Genomic DNA, 19,039 nt, shown 5'->3' with positions numbered 1-19,039 from the left:
GAGTACCAGGCAAACACGGAGAGAACATGCAAACTCCATGCAGAGAGGGTCTGGCCGGCTGGGATTTGAACCCAGAACCTCCTTCTTGCGAGGCTAACTGCTACGCCACCGTGCAAACCCGCCTATGGGTTACTATAGTGATGTTTTTCTTCCTTAATCCAGGATCTCACTACATGAGCTGTTTTGCTTATTTGGAGGCTCCTGTCTTGCTCTGAACACCATTACTAGACCATGACGGTGTAATTTGCTGCTTTCATTTTCTATAGAGCTGCTGAAGTCTGAAGCATCAGTTCTGCCCTTTATCCAAACTTGCTTTTGCTTTTCACTGCAAATCTTTTTTGTACTTGTTGCTGCTCTGTAGTTTGTGCATGTGTATGTGTAATTTTGTACGTTCGTGTGAGTGTGAGAGTATGCATACATGTGTGTGTTTTGTGTGTGCCAGCCTCCTGTAGTCTCTTGACATCGTTCACATCCCCTCTTGGTTCTTGGTTTAAAAAAAAAAAAAAAAAAAAAAAAAAAAAAGATATTAAAAGTTAAATACCAATAAACAGAATGAATATTGAGGTTAAACCAAAATTTTCAATTACCGTTTTGTGTACAGAAATTATAGTCCCCTCTTGGCTGGTCTAGAGTGACAGTCCCCTCTTTATAACATAGACGTGCGTGCCTGTGCGTGCCTGTGCGTGCCTGGCGTGCGTGCGTGTGTTCCTGCGCGTGCGTGTGCTGTGGCCTGTTTGGGCTCGTTCCCTGAAGCAGTGACCACTTCCGGTCTGTGTACATCAATCTCTCTCTGAGAGACTGGGGGAACAGAATCTGGTGGGAATGCAAACGAGGAGACTCTTCTGGCCCTGTGTCATCCTGCACTGCTGTCCCAACAGGTTACAGGAACAGATGGCTCACTACCTGCTGCCCGCTCGCAAAAACCAGTGACCGGGCGCCCAGGAAACTCGCCCCTTATTCTGGAACCCATTTTGTGTTACAGGAAAAAACAAGAGTACTTCAAGGAGCTTACGTCCCACACAGCTGCCAGTGGATCACACATGCACAAACAACAATCGCCTGTATTTTCGGGTCACCATTAGAAATAATGCTGTTACAGTTTTAAGAGTTTCAAAAAGGCGTTATGAACCTGTGTCCGCTGTGAAACTCAAATAGATACAGATAGATAAAGAATACATTTATTTATTTAGATATTCTGTTTACGCATCATGTCATCTCACCCCTACAGGGTTGTGGTCAGCATTTTTTGTGATTCTGAACAAAATTGAGTCCGAATTGAACGCACGGCTACTGTATTTAGTCGTGTGAAATGTCTGAGCCTTTGCCATATTGTAATTTAACCTCTTGTAGCAGAAGATTCCAGTCGATTCATGTCTTTACTGTGTCTTAGCACAAAAAAGGTCATATTAATGCCGTCTGACATTTCCCTTGTGATCTTTCAAGAAACGGAACATGGCAAAAACTGAGAAATGCTTCTGTTCATATTTCTATTTAAAAAAAACTCATTTCAGCGGACGCTGCAGATCCGGTGAGATCCTACCGCGTTCGCCTGGAGATGGCATCAGCCAGGTCCTGCGTATCTTGCAGCCGACTGAGCGTGCATAGCAGTGGTCTAATCATCGGGTCCTGTACACAATGACTCCGGTTCTGGGTTTGTGTGACGCGAACACCACCCCCCACCCCCTCTTCCGGTGGCTGCTGTGCACTTTCAGAGAAGACTAAAAAGGAAAACAAGAAAAACAAGAAAATCGAGTGTGAGTGTGAGCCTTGCGAACGTCTGTATGGTCTGCCCTCGGTTTGAATGTGCCAGTTTGTCTTCTGAAATGTTGCGAGTTGAATGTGAGAATACCGAGTGCTGTGGGTTTTCTTTTCTTTTTATGCTGAAACTGTGAAATTAAGAGGCTGCGTTTCTGGCCCAGTTCACTGTATTTTTTTAATATGATGAATTGGAGTAATGAGCGGTGAAATAGTCGCACCACCGCCTGTATGGACTCAGGTTTTTCTCTCTAATGAAAAGGTATTGCTCTGGGATACAGTGTGGTCCATTGGGGATGCCTTATCTCAGTCTTATTCTCCCTGCACTCTTTTTGAAAATGTATACGTTATTCCTAAAATTATCCCAACTCCAGAACACGTAGAACTCTTGTGTCACAGAGCCAGTATCTGGGGACATTGCATGCTTATACATCAAATAGTTTCAAATGTTCAAATTCATCTATAGAACAGGCCTTTGAAACATTTTTCAAATTATTAATTGTATGCTCCCTAAATAACAAAGAAATTCTCACACCAATATCTACATGGAAATGACTATGTAGGCCTATAATACAGGCGGGTTAAGGTGTCCCGCTGCTATCTCAGTGTGACTCAGCGGTTTCTCTCCCGACATCTTTTCATAATCATGTCCGCTGCGTTCCCTCGTTCGCCTCGGATCACGCCACCCCTCCATCATCAGGAGCTTGTCATGCTGTTAAATATAAACATGATTTTTGCAGTGGGAAGCCTCATCTGTATTTCTCACCCCCAAAAGGTATCAAAAAGCTTTCAGGTGGTTGAAATTGCGATGCTATCTTACCTTGTCATTTCACTAGCAGCCTCTGAAAACGAGGCTCTCACTTAGGTGTGCAAAAATACATTAAGGAGTATTGTGGACTCAACTTTCTTGAATTTTTGCTTGGGCTGCTGCTGCTTCATTCATTTCCTCTTCAAACTACAGACCGTCACTGCCAAGTACTTTTTTTATGTAATTTGTGAGTTAACGCTTCATCCTTGTCACCTTAAAGACAAGCTGAAATCAAAAAAAAATTTTTTCTCAATTTAGTCCATATTTAATGGTACAATAGGTAATTATACAATTGTAATGCTTGTGTATTTTTACACTGTTGTTTTCCATCCACTTCGTGAAAAACATCCATTTCTGTTCCCCTCCAATCAATATCGTTTTCACATTGTGGCACACATCCTCATTTGACATCGGTCAAATTGACTCACCGCCCCTTCCACCGAAAGAGGATGTATGTATACATCACATCATGGAAGCTAGTGCTGCTTTAAATTCCATTTCAGCTTAACAGTTTTCATGATCTCTGATTATCCAGCTGATTTAATTTAGTGGCCTGGCCACAGTGCATTGATCGGGCACATGACCACTGTGCACCGCTGTGCTCCAGCTCGGGGTTCGAACCTGTGACCGCCTGGGGGCTGGGACACTTCCCCAGCCACTGCACCACAGTGCCGCCCAGATATCATAATCAACCAACCTTCCCCATTAACCCTTATATTATATAAAGGGCGGCACGGATGATGCAGTGGCTAGCACTGCCGCCTCACAGCAAGGAGGTACTGGGTTCGAATCCCCATCAGCCGGGACCTCTCTGTGTGGAGTTTGCATGTTCTCCCCGTGTTTGCGTGGGTTTCCTCCGGGTACTCCGGTTTCCTCCCACAGTCCAAAGACATGCAGGTTAGGCTGATTGGAGAGTCTAAATTGCCCGTAGGTATGAGTGTGTGGGTGAATGGCGTGTGTGCCCTGCGATGGACTGGCGACCTGTCCAGGGTGTATTCCAGCCTTTCGCCCAATGTATGCTGGGATAGTCTCCAGCCCCCCTGCGACCCTGTTCAGGATAAGCGGGTTAGGATAATGAATGAATGAATTAATTAATATTATGTAAAGATTTTATGACTGCTTTTATGTTTGGGGTCAAATTCACCCTGACAGTTTGAATTAACACAAAATTGTGGTAATAGAAACATTTTGACACTTTATTGTCTCCAAAATGAGTAGCCTTTTATTCAATATGAAAAATATGCGAGAAACATCCCATTTTACTGCCTGAGGCAAGTGAAAGTTTGATACCTGTATGGGAATCATCCACAAACAAATCTGACATAAAAATAAAAATTGTTGGATATGTTCTTGCATTTTATACAGCTACAGAGGGTAAAGCTATCCCCACACAACACCTTTGATTGCAAAGTTTGTACAGGACTTTTGAAAACGTAGCATTACATGTATTCCATTTTTACTGTTTAATCTCACCAAATTAATCGCACATTATCAAGAGTACAAAAAGGTCAACTTTTTTTTTTTTTTTTTTTTTTTCATGTTCAACATGGAATGTGACATCGAAAATAGACCCATACCATAATATGAAGGTTAAATATAGCTGAAATAGTCCGTGCACATACCATGTTTCTTTGAAGTCTGGCAATAATGGATGTTTTCATTTTAGAGTTATTATTTTGTATTACATTTCCCCACAGAAAAAAAGGTTAGGTTTCGGCGGTAATAACTGCTGCTATCGCTGCCAAACTGAGACTACACGGCGTGACCTTTAGGTTTCAGCGGCTGTCGGAGGGCCCAGGGTGCCGTCCCTGCAGGTAGCACAAGAGCATGCGTTCGTTTGATTTATTCGCCTGTTGTGCTACTAGTAGTGCATGCAGCATGGAGTCATTTTTTATTGCACTTATTCATTTATAATACCTTTAATAATAATATAATACCTTTTGTGTATTTTCAGCTTAAGGAAGCTTCTTCACCATAAAGGGGCAATGTGAAATATCAGTTTCTGTTTTATTATGTAGTGGAAACGTATCTTATAATATTGTGTGGTGCTGGGTCACAGGTTTATTTACCTATTTGGTCCATCCATGTTAGTGGTCCTGGAGAGGTGCAGGGTATGCTGGCTTTTTTCTTTAAATTAATATCAGCAACCAATTCAGACCCAAGAAACCAGGTGAGGTGAGTTAACTGTCTAATTAACTGCTTTAATTGATCAATTAAGTGCTGAGTGACAACAAAAGGCAGCACACCCTGTGGCTCTCAATGACCAGGAGTGTGGACCACTGATCTATGTGAAACTATGGAAAATAATGTCCAATGTATGTCTGGATCTAGTTAAATCAAGGCCAGCACAGGATCTTAGGAGGAAGATGGTCTCGTAATGTTATTATGCTTTTATAATTTTTCAATAATAGGATATGTCTGTCTGTGCCAATCCTTAGCCACTGCAGTGAGATTAGCTTTGAGCCTCTGTGGTGCTACACCTGCTTGCACTTTATCGTGTACTGTGTACTGTGTCATAATGTGTGTGTAAAATGCTTTGCAAATGGCGCCTGAGCTGAGTAACTAATACTAATAATAAAAAAGAATTTTATTTATATAGTGCTTTTTATCATACAGAGACGATCTCAAAGTGCTTTATGGACGGTTACAATAAAACAATCAAAGTACAAAACAGTGCATGAAATCACTGGACTACAGTAACGCCGTGCATTAATAAATACAGGCAGGAAGACAATAATCTGTGTCATGCAGTCAGTAAATTAGGATAGGAACACTGATAAAAATGGGTTCAAAGCCTGGCTTTGAATACCAGAAATGACAGTGCCAGACATAGGTGATTGACTGTTCCAAAGGCGTGGTGCAATGGAGCAAAAATCACCCACAGTACTGAATGGAGTTCTGGGTGCTGATAAAAGGCCATGGCTGTTGGACCTCAGTGAGCGGGGGATTCCAAGGGATCTGAGAGGTGGGGGTGGGGGCTATCACAATGCAATGACTTAAAAACCGGAAACATTTAACTGTAGCATTAAATGTAACACTTGCCGTGACAGTTTTTGAATGTTTAACGCCATTTAACACCAGGCATTACTGGAATAGAGGCTCGAAGCAGGGCTGCCTCACCTTTACCGGCGAAGTGACTGGAGCAAGTTCACTTTCTGCACCCAACCAGACCTGGATCTAATACATCATTGTTTTTGATTAAAATATTATAATAATAAATGCGACGCCTGGTCTTCTGGTCCTGGTTTGGCTCAATTGCACAAGACAAGATCAAGCAGGCACAGAGGAATGTTAATAATCCAAAACAATTATGCATTTGACCCAGGTCTGCACCCAATAGAATGTATACCACCTCTGCCTCACCTACTGTCTATTTACACTAAAGGCACCCTGCATCTTTCATGAAACAAGACCGCATCAAATCCTGCTGTTGGTCGCATTCACATCTGATATAGGCAGAGCTTGTCTGCTCTGCTGACCATTTGTGATCTTGTGTATGCTTTCTGCTATGGCAGACAACTGTTCAGTTTTGCACTGTATTGGCCTGCATCATTCATATTTAATTTACTGTTAAGCATTGGCTGTGCTGTTTATCTTACAGTGATTGCGTTTACTTGATTTTCATTTGAATTAATTTAATTTAATGTTGAAAGTCAGTTGACAAATGAAAATGGCCTTAGAGGGGTGCATCATGGGAATGGCTGTATGGTAGACTTTTGCTGTGCAGTTGCAACAGTGTCTACTATTGTACAGTAAACACTGTTGCAATTGCACAGCAGTCCTCAGTTAAGATTAATAATGACTTAATAATAATTGTGGTATGATCATAGGAGGGGGAGGGAGTTCGAAAGAGAGGGTCCCAATGTACAGGTTAGAGGAGAGCAATATCTCTACATACTCTTCTCTTGTATTAATGTTGCTGTTACATTTATTTATTTGGTATAATTCATTTTCTGTCTACTTGTATGTAATATGAGAAGAAAGCCCTGCCTGTGTATTTAAAGTAATTCAGTAGGCCCTTCAGTATGCCATTTAGATCCATTTAATTCCATTCAATTTTGAGAAATGACGCAATGGCTATATCCACAGCTGTGCTTTAACTGTCATGACACATACAGTTATTGTGCTTTTATTAGAAGGTTAAACTGAACAGTATCAATTTGGTACTGCTGCTGTATTATAAATGTTGCTGTATTTGTTTACATGGCTTTGCAATGCCCACCCCTCTACACATTTGAAATGTACTATAATAAAACAAATTGCATTTTAAAAAAAAGACACCACAGGATGTGCAACCTGCAAACCGAAGCGATGTGCTTTGTGTAAATTGCAGTTTCCGTTTCGATTCGCTGTAGTACTGTTTTCACTTTCTGGAAGAGAACATGGTACTGTAACAGAATGCTTATTATATACAGTACATAAACCCTGTAACAAACAGTTTACTAGGCACAGTGCAGTTGGTAAATATTTGTACAGTGATGTAAAAAAGGCTGTGTATAAAAAGGGCTGTAATTCATACACGGTTAACCAAATATGGATATAACCATGAAAGTAAAGCTGAAAATCTGCCCTTTAACAACATACTGATTGTTTGCTGGAGTACGGAGCAACCAAAACAACAAAAACTGTCCAAATACTTACGGACTGCACTGCATACCGTGTAGAATCTCAGCCTCGCTGCCGTGTTCAAAGAAAGTCTCAGCGGTGCCCAACCTGTCAGACCGACCTGCTGTAACTTGCTGAAAAACAACAATAAGATGCTCCTTCTCCCCCCCAGGTGTCGGACGTGCCACAGCCCACTTCATTAAACTGCCCCGGAGGTGGAGGTGTGTGGGGGGTTGCTGTGGGAACGCATTACCCCGAATGGCTGGCACGAGTCGGGCGTTTGAATTTTCTGTCCGTATCCGATCGGCTCCATGCCCGATGGGTGTCTCTCCTGTGGGAGCTGAGGGCTGGAGTGATGAATGTTTGTGCTACAAGGATTGTATTGAGCTAATATAGTGCCTCTTTGGCCTTCTCTTGATTTGTGTTCTGATTTGACTGACATCCGCTTTGTCCTGCATTTGGACTGTTTAATAATTCTGGTCACCCTGTTGACACCAGCACTAGCCTTCAGGTTCCTTAAAATAGCTTTGGCCCGATTATATTCTGTGAAGAATTAATTTTAGAAATTGTAACCCAATAATTGAAATGTATATCTTATGCCATCATATATTTCAAGAATGAAATGATAATTTTGATACTGATCAAGAGTTTGACCAGTGTAGTACTGTATACAGGTATATGTATGTGTGTGTTTGCATTTACTTGTGTGAATGTGGATACACTCAGTGATCACTTTATTGGGTAGACCTTATTAATGCAAATATTAACAAGTGAAGAAATGTGATCAAAGTGACTTGGACAGTGGAATGATCTCAGAAACTGCTGATCTCCTGGGATTTCCACGCACAACAGTCTCTAGAGTTTGCAGAGAATGGTGTGAAAAAAAAAAAACACCCAGTGAGCAGCAGTTCTGTGGACAGAAATATGAAGACAGGAAGGTGACAGTAATATAAATAACAACTCATTACAACAGCATTTTGCAGAAGAACATCTCTGAAGACACAACACATCAAACCTCTTAGTGGATAGGCTGCAGCAGCAGAAGACGTAATAAGTCTAATAAAAAATAAGTCTAATATATTACTAATAAAGTGCTCACACACCGTTTCACCTCTCCGCCTGTTCCAGCACACAGCCCTGCCATCTCGGTTGCTAGGTTACAGAGGGCCAGGAAGTGTTTTTCTTTTTTTCTTGCACCCATCTCCTTCCCACCCTCCTTCCCTCCAAGTATTTAATCTTGTATGCAGACGTATTCACACCTGCCAGACTAGCCTGGTCATATGATTACAGGGATAATAAGCTGTGAATTATTTGACCAAGATCTCCGTGTGGCACTAAATGGGATTCCAAGTGGGTGGTGGTGGTGTCTGGATAAGTGGATGAATGCGAGATCAAATAGCCAGTCCGCCTGTTTAAGCCTCTATGTCCGGTTTTATGTATGTGTCTATGTGCCAGGCCTGTGTGAAAAATTGTATTGTTTCGTACTCAAATACTCTTCAACGCTCAGCTTGTCTGGTGTATTGGGACCCAAGAATATCTCAATGGTTGCAAACCCTGGTCCTCTTGGTTGGCTCAGTTGCACTTGGCAAGATCAGTCGAGCACAGAAATGTTTTTGAAAAGAAAGCAATTACGTGTTTGACCCAGGTCTTGTCTGTAGGCATGTATTTCGTTGCTCCCAGCTCGGTCAAACGCAGGTGGTAGCAGTACAGGGTGCCCTGGGGCTGTTCAGACTCACCTGGCCGCTGGAGGACCCGGAGGCGATGTGAGGGCCTACTCAGCCTGCTAACGAAACATGTCCCCCTCCTTTCAAAACAAATCAAATCAAATTTATTTACAAAGCACCTTTAAAAATAACCAGAAGTTGACCAAGGTACTGTACGAAGTAAAAGTAAAAAATAAGATTGTACAAAAACCGAGGCAAAAGACAAGGACACGACAACTTAGTCAAAGAGACGGGTCTTTAGATGGGATTTAAATGTTGGAATAGTGGAGGCTGTTCTAGCACGGAGTGGCAGAGCTTCGGGGAAGCCACTGAAAAGTCTCCTTTCCGTTTAAGCCGCAGTGGTGGAACTGACAGGAGTAGTTGTGAAGAGGATCCGAGCGATCTGGAGTGGAGTTTTGGAAACGGAGGTCAGAGATGTAGGGAGGGGCCAGAACGTTTACGGCTTTAAAACAAATAAAAGTGCCTTAAACTCGATCCTGAACGGAGAAAGGCATGTACAGGAGAGATATGGTCCCTCTTTCGGGTGTGCTTTAATGAATACGCTTCGTAATGAGCGTAGGTGAGCGTATGAGCGCTGTGTGCAGTGACAGATTTCCTGACGTATGTCAGTGCCGGAGAGTGTTACGGCACAGAGGGGCAGGCACACCACGCTCGCCCGTACAGACCTGTTAAAACGTGGATTCATTCATCTTCATTTTAATGCGCCAAACCCCTCTGTTGTGGTATGGAGCCCATTACATCGTCGATTGATTCATCTTCTTGTCAGTCTTTCAACGTCTTATTAAAGCAGATTGTCTGTCGTCTGTTACTGTCTGTCACTCATCTTTCCTCTTTCCTGCTGGCTGTCAAATTCTCTCATTACTGTGCGTGACTGGGAATGGCTATTTCTGTGTGTTTTTTTTTCCTTTTTCTGTCACTTTCTTGCCCACAAATGCATGTACAACTGGGCAACACGGCCAACTTATTGTATCATGGTATTTTTCATATTCTAACATAACTATTATAATGCTCTGCTCTGCTTTTGCTCTTGGCAGAATGAAAACACGGCTTATGTATTTTTTTTTGCGTTTGTTCTATGGAAAATATTGTCTCTTGTTGTTTGGAAGAATGTTTTTTTCTTTCTTCATGCTTCCCTCCTCTGCCTGTTCTCCTCTTCTGAACTTCAGTTTATGTAATTTCATTGTCAGGGACACTGTGCCTTTTTTACCATCAAATTCTGATATATTGCACCAGATTTAGCTTGAAGTTAATTTCCCACTGCTGTCCCTGGACAGGTATAATAATTACATGCGGCCCATCTGTTACAAATGATCCTTGAAAATGAAATTTGGCAGTGTGCCAACTTGAATTCTGTGGGTCATCTCTGGCTGGAGCACGGGGGTGAATGCTACCTCCTCTGAGACTGGAGTTTATTTTCAGCGAGGGGCCCCTGCTGGACCCTCATTTTAACCCCATTGTCTTCAGACCTGGGTCAAATGCGTCATTGCCCTTAAAAAAAAAAATAATGTTAATAGGTTCCACACCGGACAAGCTCAGTAAAGTCCAACGGCACTAATTATGGTATGAATTATGAATTCAGCAAAGTACCACACAATTTTGGCAGAAAATCTGGTTGTCTCTACTAGGAAGCGGAGGCTTGGTCATAGGTTGATATTCCTGCCGGACAATGACTCCAAATATATAGCAAACACCACACATGAATGGTTTAGTGAAAATAACATCCATGCTCTGCAATGGCTGGCTCCGTCTCCTTAAATTCCATCAAAGACCTGAGGGCGGAAGACGGGGTCCATAAGTATAAACCCAAGGATATCAATGATTCTGAAAAGTTCTGCATGGGGGAATGATCAAAAAGCCATCCTCTATCCTCTATTCTTATCATAAATTATAGGGAGTGACTCATGACTGTCATTTTGCCAGGGTTTGCACAAACAATGGGTGTCAATAATGGTCTAAACAGTTTTTATGGAAAGCATGTTTTATTTAGTTGATTCACTACTTTATGAATGTTGGATTAAAGCTTATGTCAAAAACCTTTTATTTATTTATTTATTTATGGATATCAAGGGTGCTAATAATTCTGGACCTTACTATATGTCCACTTGACCTACTGAAGCTGCCCAGAAACCTGCCCGGACATATATAGTGACATATGACATGTGCTTTGGATGCGGCAGCATGGCCGAACCCCAGATCAACAAGCGCCGGGTGCGCTTCCTCCCGAAAGGGTATTAGTTACTGCCATCGCTGTCGTTATCATCCATTTTATTGCCGTTGTTGCTGATATCATTATCTTTACTCATTTTGTTTTCATTCTTTTTTCTCCTCTGCTGTCACTCGCCTCCTGTGACTGATCTTCTCTGCCGATATGATCAATTGCTTTGTTGCTCGCGCATGACCTGGGGGTGAGAGATAGGCCAAACAACAGGCTAACCTAAAAAATAATTTGAAACTTGAAGAAGACTACCCACTATATACAAAGATGAGTTTAAACGAATTTTGTAAATTATTCTTTTGGACTATTTAAGCCAATTATCAGAGCTGAGCAATACAGCTGTCACAATAGTTTTCATTATTTAGACGTGTAACTCTGAAGCTTTATATAGAATTGTCTGGAATGAACATAAAATGAAAAGTCATCCCTCAAAAAAAGTGTTGCTGAAGAGGTGAATGGGAAATAATTTGAATATTCCTGTCAAAAAAGGCTAGCCTATATTTCAGTATTTTGGCTTCAGTGGCTGTTTGCACCAACTGTCTGTAGGCTCAAACGTAGCCTAGTTATTAGTGTATAATGGGCAGGCCTTATTGTGGAGCCCTGCTCAGAAATGACCTGTTATTGTAGAAGACGAGCACAGTAACAGACAGGTAGAGCTGTAAATTGTGACTCCGTGGTTACTGTACTGTAATTTTGAACACAGCAGTTAGTCGGTTAATACTGCAGTTACAGTAAGGCTGAATTGCACAGTTGCACAGGGCTGGGATGTACAGCAAGCTTCATCCAGTGCAAAAAGGACATGGTCTGTTTATCTGTCTGATTAGGCATTATGGTAATGCTAATGGGAGTGAAATTGTGTGATATCCTGGCATCAATCAACTGATGTAACATTGGCTCTTTTACCTTTTACCTTTTAAAGGCATTTTGGTTCATTAAGTCAATAGGCTACAGCACTGTTATTCAAATTGCGGTCCTTTATGGCCAAGGATTTTCCATCCTCCCTTTCCCTCTGAGACGTGTATTGCTGAAAAAAAGGTTTGTTCACAGACTAGAATGCCCCATTTTCCTCTATAGTTCCATTTTTCTTTCCATCTGTATGCTTCCCATAGAAGAAAATAAGCACCTTCTTTTCAGGAGAAAAGCATCTGAAGTCTGGTGGTATCCCTTGTAAATGTTATTGACGAGTGGTTCTACTCTCTGTATGGGGGTCAAAGGAAGGCGGGATCATGTGCTGCACAGAGACTCTTAATCTTAATTAATCTCCTCTCAGTGCACTGCCATTAGTGGCATAATGGATTTCTGGAACTCTTATCCATTGGGTTGATTCTGCTCCTATTGCTGGGCTTTGAGAGGAATTCATAACGAAGATGAGGTCATTTCTGAATGGGTGTTGCTGGGGAACAGGAGTTCCAGAGCACCAATCACCCCTTTGCGAATTGTACAAGGAGGTATATCTTCCAAGGAACTGCAGGTGCTCTATCCATTGGCCGTTTTGGTGATACGTGGCTTCTCCAATGGCCACGATGACCCAGGGAGTCACAGCTCTCCACCTTCAGGGCTTCAGGGCTGGTGATGAGTACCTGATGTGGACTGGTGGGGCAGGGTTGCTGCCAATACTTACGCTGACAGGAGTCTCCAGGGCTGTTGAGTTTATTGGCAGTAGAAGCATTGGAGCATCACCCAGTGTGCTGACTTTAAACCCTGATCCTTGACCTTCCACCCAACTGATCATCACACGATTATTATCAAATCATGTCGATCATCATCTTCATCGGTCTTCATTCACTGCAAGAAATTTGGGGGGCTAAGCATCATCTGTCGCTCTCCCCATTGTGTTAAAGCGTTTGCTTGCTGCAGTGTGACAGTCCTGGTGCTTGTCAGTGGCCAGTGTGAAGGCAGTTTGTGTTGGAGATGTGAGGCTGGCACTGTGGGTCAGTGAGGAGGTCCAATTACTCCCGAGTGCTTTTAGCGCAGAGGCATTGATTCATCCCTCCCCCATCCCAGCCTGTTCTTGTGTGCAAGGAGATTACAGCAAGGACGTTGTGTGTTGCAGGAATCGGGTAAAGGGTATGGGAAGTGGTGGCATGGAGTGGCATTTGAAATGCGGGAATGGCACAAATGTCCTTTGTTTGTGACGGGTACGTAAATGTAAATGTGACCACAGGCTTATCTTGTCACACTGTTTCCATGTGATAGTGACGCTGCACTTTATACTGGAGGAAGTTGTCGCTGGGTTAGTGTGACTAATGCCGGGCCTCTCTCTGTCTGTTTTTCTCTCTCAATTCTATTCAATTAAATTCAGTTCAATTCAATTCAATATGCTTTATTCATAACAAATTAGTACACTTGTATTGCCATAGCTCTTTGGATGAACAACAGCAAGAAAAAAGGAACATGACAACATGAAATTGTTTCGCCATTTTAATTTTACATTGTTTCCGTTGTTGGCACAACCTTCTGTCTTGTGGCAGCCATGATTTCTGGTGCCTTTCGGTCTCATTGGCTAAGTAGTGCTTTCTGTACCTTACCTCGTCGAGGTAGTTCTCAGTTTTTGTCTGTGGCAAAGTTTGCTGCAGTTTACTGTGTTTTTATGGCCAGATTTCAGTTAACTGTGTGATTCCCAATCAGTTATATCTTTGTTTCAGTTGGGTTGGTTGATTCAATATAGTGTTGGAGTTTTTCTGACCCTGAACCAAGATATCAAACTTTGCTGTTGAACTCAATGAAATATTTTAACAAGCCTCAGAGTATCTAGCCTACCGTTTATGTAGTGGCAGCACGCTGGTTTGAGGTTGGTTTCATACCTCAGAACCTTAATGACCTAAAGCAACAAATTTGTTCCATACTCTATCAGCGTATTTTACAGCTGAATCTAGTACTACCATATTCCCATAGAGATCTATTCAAATGCAAAGAGGCTTTAGTATTGCTTGTCTCTGTTGATCTTGATGGGTCACAGAAGTCATGGCATGCAAAGGTTATGCAAACAAATACAAAACATGACTATTTTATTTGACATTTTGATAATTTGTCTCAATCAATGAAATGTATAATATGCTGCACATATATGTGCTATACATATGCTATATATAAAAACTGCTGTCATTACTACATGGTGAAATGTAGTAATGACATAAAAATGTATAAAAATATCCTTTAATAAATGCTCAAAATCTGCACTTTGACCAACTGTGAGTCGTTTGATTCCAAACAGAGACAATAAACCATTAATCGGAAAAAGCAGAAAAGGGCAAGGTTTGTCCAGTCTTTTGACTGGCACTGTAGGTGGTGTCAAGAAAGGTGTCCAAAAGTGTCAATCACTCATTTATTTCTGGAGCTCTACGGAACTGTGCTTTTTTGAGCCAATGTTTTTTTTTTTTTGTATTGGACAGCTTACTGGGCCTTTTGGGTGTAGTGCTGTTCGTTTATGCCCTCTTGAGAACCACAGTAATTTGACTGTGATCAGACAGAGGGGTTAGAGGCTTAACAGTGAAATGCTCTAATAGGGAAAAAGGAGAAAGGGTCTAAATATGTTATCATATAACCTACTGTACTACTCCCAAGAGGTGAGCAAAATGTGCATCTTCCTAATGAGTCCTCGTATAACCTACCATTGATGATGTACAGACCCAGACTTCGACAGAGCTGCAAGAGTTCTTTTCCATTTTTGTTGACCACACAATCACAGTTGTTTCTGTGGGCATAGGAGTGAACTTATAGTATTTATTCACCAATCTCCAGTGTGTCATGTTGTTGGGCATAGATGTGCTGCTGCTGTGGGTCAGGGCCCTCATACAAAAGGGGTGCTCTGGGAATGTTGGCTGGGGATGTAGCGTGGGCTGGTCCAGATACAGGTGGACAGTGACCTGGTCCCGGTGGAGGTGGGCAGTGACCTGGTCCCGGTGGAGGTGGACAGTGATCTTGTCCAGTGGAGGTGGACAGTGATCTTGTCCGGTGGAGGTGGACAGTGATCTGGTCCTGGTATAGGTGGATAGTGATCTGGTCCTGGTGGTGGTGGACAGTGACCTGGTCCTGGTGGTGGTGGACAGTGATCTGGTCCAGGTGGAGGTGGACAGTGATCTGGTCCAGGTGGAGGTTGACGGTAAGCTGGTGTTCTGGCAGAGGATGGGAACCCCCGGAATGTCTGTGAGCATATGGGCTCCTGATGGATGTGTGGTAGCACTGCTGGACGCTTGGGCACTCTCCTCTGTATCCCCTTGCGAGTGTAAATGCCTGCATAGTGCTACATCATTCATTGTCGTGGCCAACTGGCTTACTGCGTGCTTGTTTAGGTGTGGGTCAATGACGAATAAAGCTTCTAAAAAGTTTTTTTTTTTTTAAGTTTGTTCAAAATGGATGTAATGCATATTTTTGAATCTGGAACAATGTGTCTAAACAAGTCTCACTTGTTGTATAACATTTCAAAATGTTTAAATAATTTTTTTAACTGTATTTTTAACTTCACCGTCCAAAAAATGTCAGGTGGGGCAACCAAATATTTGTCAATATATTTTCCCACTATTTATTTTAAGTAAAACTTTGGCAAGTATCCTTTAGAGTGTCTGCAGTGCCGAACACATTATTCTTTTGTGGTTGTGTTGTGTTGTGGTTGTTAAGACTATTGCATTCTAGTAGCCCAGTATTTGGTATCTTTAGCATCCTATTTTACATTTAAAGACAGAAAAATAATTTCTAAAATATACGAATGAATGCATTAAATACAATAGCTATTCACATCATAGTTATCAACCATTTGTTCATGTTAACCTATTATTTATTGGTTTAAATATATATTTTACCTGGTCGCACCACCTGACGATTATCAGTTGTGCCACCTGACAACATTAGTAATGACAGGAACTATGTTGAATAATTGCAAGGTTTGAAAGTGTAAAATATCTTTTAACTTAAAACTAATAAACATTTGTTAGTAATGTAATAGATAATCTAAGCTTTTAATAACATTATTTATTTCATTTAATGAGATTCCCGGCAGTTGCGCCACCTGACTTATTGGTTGCGCCAACTGACTTATTGGTTGCGCCACCTGACTTTTGCAACTAATTTCAAATTAAACAGGCTTCTACTTGGACGCCTGTATTAGCTTTTACCATTGCTATCAAATTCATACATATAATTTTAAAATGTAATAAAGAGTTTTGTGATTAAATAACATTTTCCTAGTTTTACACTGGTTGTACCACCTGACATGGAAAGTGTTGCCAGCCTACCTACGTTTTAAAACTGGCTATATTTATCAATATTTGAGAGAGATCTACAAACCTTTTCACTCAGGTATAACTGTCACTTGGGGTCCTCTTGATGATGCAATATCCTGTTTACTGTTATTACCTCTTCATTTCAAACTAATAGCCCCATATTGACAGTTGTGCCACCCTGACATTTGAGAACATACAAATGGACAAAAGTTTTCCAATTATCTCAATAGCTTTAAAACTATTGGTACTTGTAAAATTGGTTTATTTGAAAGGTTTCAAACATAAAATCATGCCATAGCATTTTATTTAAAAATTATTATCATTAAAATACTATTTTTAATAGTTTTCTTAGTCTGTACCTTTGCTCGGACAGTTGCGGCACCTGACATTTTGGGGGTTTGAGATGCCAAAACTATTATTTGAATGTACTAAAATTATTTGAATGTACTCAATATGTATTCAGACTAAATATGTTTTATAGAAGGACGTGATATATGTCATGAATTTATCTAATTATTTTACAAGGAAATAATGCGCTCGGACACAGAAATTTGCACGTCATGTCATTGACCCGTGTACATGGTAGTAGAGGTCCAGGTCCTTGGCAGAGATGGTGGAGTGTTCTCTGTAACAATCTGGATGCTGTTTGGATCGGGGCTGGGTGTACTCTGAGGGCGCTCTGTGTGGGATTTAGGGGGACAAGCCGAGAGTTCATCTGTGCCCTTAGAGCAGTGATCCTCACTCCTGGTCCTGGAGAGCCGCAGGGTGTGCTGGCTTTTGTTGTTACTCAGCACTTAACTCTATAATTAACTGCTTTAATTGATAAATTATCTCACCTTACCTCACCTGATTTCTTGGGTCTGAATTGGTTGCTGATATTGAGGGGAAAACAACAACCAGCGCAACAACCTGTGGCTCTTCAGGAGCAGGAGTGAGGATCACTTCCTTAGTCTCTATTATAGTGTCTCTCTGATGTACCTCCTGTCTGAGCCCTTCCAGCTCTCTCCTCATTTCACTTCTCACTTGTTAGTTCTCTTTTTAGTGGTACAGGAGCTCAATTTCCCCTTTCAGTTCCTGTACTGATGCCTTCAGTTGGTTTTTAATTTGACTGATCTTTTAGGAACTCGGCGCTAGTGCTACAGGTGTAGGCCTGCACTTGTTCTCTCAGCTCCACTAGCACCGCCTACATTAGGGAGAGGCTGTCCCTCATCTGAGCTACCTTGGCGTGGATGCATGGGGTTGGGAGAAGGGAGTCAGTGTGTGGGGCTCTGTTATTTGTAATAGCAGTGAGGTCTCGAGGTGGCTGTTTCTGTTTTGTGTGGCCAAGCAGCCAAACTACTGTGTTCTGCTGGTTCTTTGGGAGAATGATAGTTATTGTCTGAGGCTATAAGGGCAGCGTCACATCCTTGCACCATTGCTGTGCCATTCTAGTACATATTAATCGTAAATTGTCTGTTTCACCTGCTCCCTGATGACCAGCCAGTCTAATCTCAGCTGACTCCATGTGGTATCACATCATCCAAACACTAGCACCATCAGCCAGACACGTAATGGCTTCTGTGCCCTGTTCAGTCATTCCAGGAACCTCTTTTAATTTATTCATCTATTTCACCAGGAAGCTTACACATCCTCCGGATGACTTACAATTCTCTTTTTTGACCAAGCTGAAAAAGGTATAAAAGGAAGGTGAAAAATTTGATGGCTGGTGATGCATCAGTCACATGGCAATGACTAGACAAAGTTCTCCTGGAGTGGTACATTATTCTGCGTAAATCGAGTTCTATTTGCAAGAACAGCAGTTCTTGCTTCAAAGCAGCTTGCCGATTAATGGTGTTTCTACAGAACAACTTCCGCATATGTGGGCCTCTAAACTTCTGTGTGGGTTCCATTTCCTCCTTCTATTCTCTAACCTCAGAAGCTGAGCTTTTTCGTCCATGTTACACAAACAAACACAAATGCAGATGTGATATCTTGTTGCAGATGTGATGTTTATTCCACAACAATTGGTCCCCTGTTTGCTTACTGTATTATTTTGTGTGTGCTGGGCTGGGTATACTCAACATATTTTGCTGTGTCAGGAAGCGGAGCTTTGTTGAACTACACTTTATTTGTTGTGTTTTTCTGTGGTGTGGATGGATGCTTTTGATAACTGATTGCTCTTCTTTCTCACTGCAGGGCCGGCATGTCAAGACGGGACAGCTTGCCGCCATCAAAGTCATGGACGTCACTGGGGTGAGGCTGTTTAGACATTGGCATGGATTCGGATGGAGCGGAGGGGTCCTATCTTCCTCAGTGTTGAGAGCATTAAATTGTGCCCTTGAAATTTCTGTCTGTTCCAAATTACGAAACAGGTGATCGGCACTGTAAAGGGTTAATACAGGAGGCAAGGTAGCCTACTTATTGAGTAAGGTAACTTCCAGGATTCAGTGGATCCTCCTAAAAAGCCTTTTCATTTTCCACGATCGCAAATTACGGGTGCAAATTACAATGACAGACTCTTTCAATTTAACATTAGCTAGTAGTAAAGCTAGCATAAAAACATCCTAGCTAAAAAAACAGCTAGCTACATTACTAAATAAATCAGCCATGGATTTTTTTAAAGTTTAAGACTCATTGAAGTTGTACCCCATGTGCTGTAGCTGCCGCTATCATCGCTAGCTACTTTAAAGCCGAGGCTGCAGTGTGACTGCATAAGCCGGAATTAAACATTTGG

At 41.8% G+C, this 19,039-nt stretch overlaps 1 protein-coding gene across 3 annotated transcripts in view; it reads left to right on the top strand.

The window, feature by feature from the left end:
* The window catches only part of LOC133126249 (traf2 and NCK-interacting protein kinase-like), a 134,611-nt gene that overhangs the window by 39,063 nt on the left and 76,509 nt on the right, over positions 1 to 19,039 (top strand). For all 3 annotated transcript variants that reach the window (XM_061238262.1, XM_061238263.1, XM_061238261.1), the window contains exon 3: positions 18,502 to 18,558. In XM_061238262.1, coding sequence (XP_061094246.1) covers positions 18,502 to 18,558 — 57 coding nt within the window. The remainder of the gene's footprint in view (positions 1 to 18,501; positions 18,559 to 19,039) is intronic.

This window comes from Conger conger, chromosome 4 (assembly GCF_963514075.1).
Source record: "Conger conger chromosome 4, fConCon1.1, whole genome shotgun sequence".
Taxonomy (NCBI): domain Eukaryota; kingdom Metazoa; phylum Chordata; class Actinopteri; order Anguilliformes; family Congridae; genus Conger; species Conger conger.
This window is presented reverse-complemented; position numbering and strand designations above follow the sequence as displayed.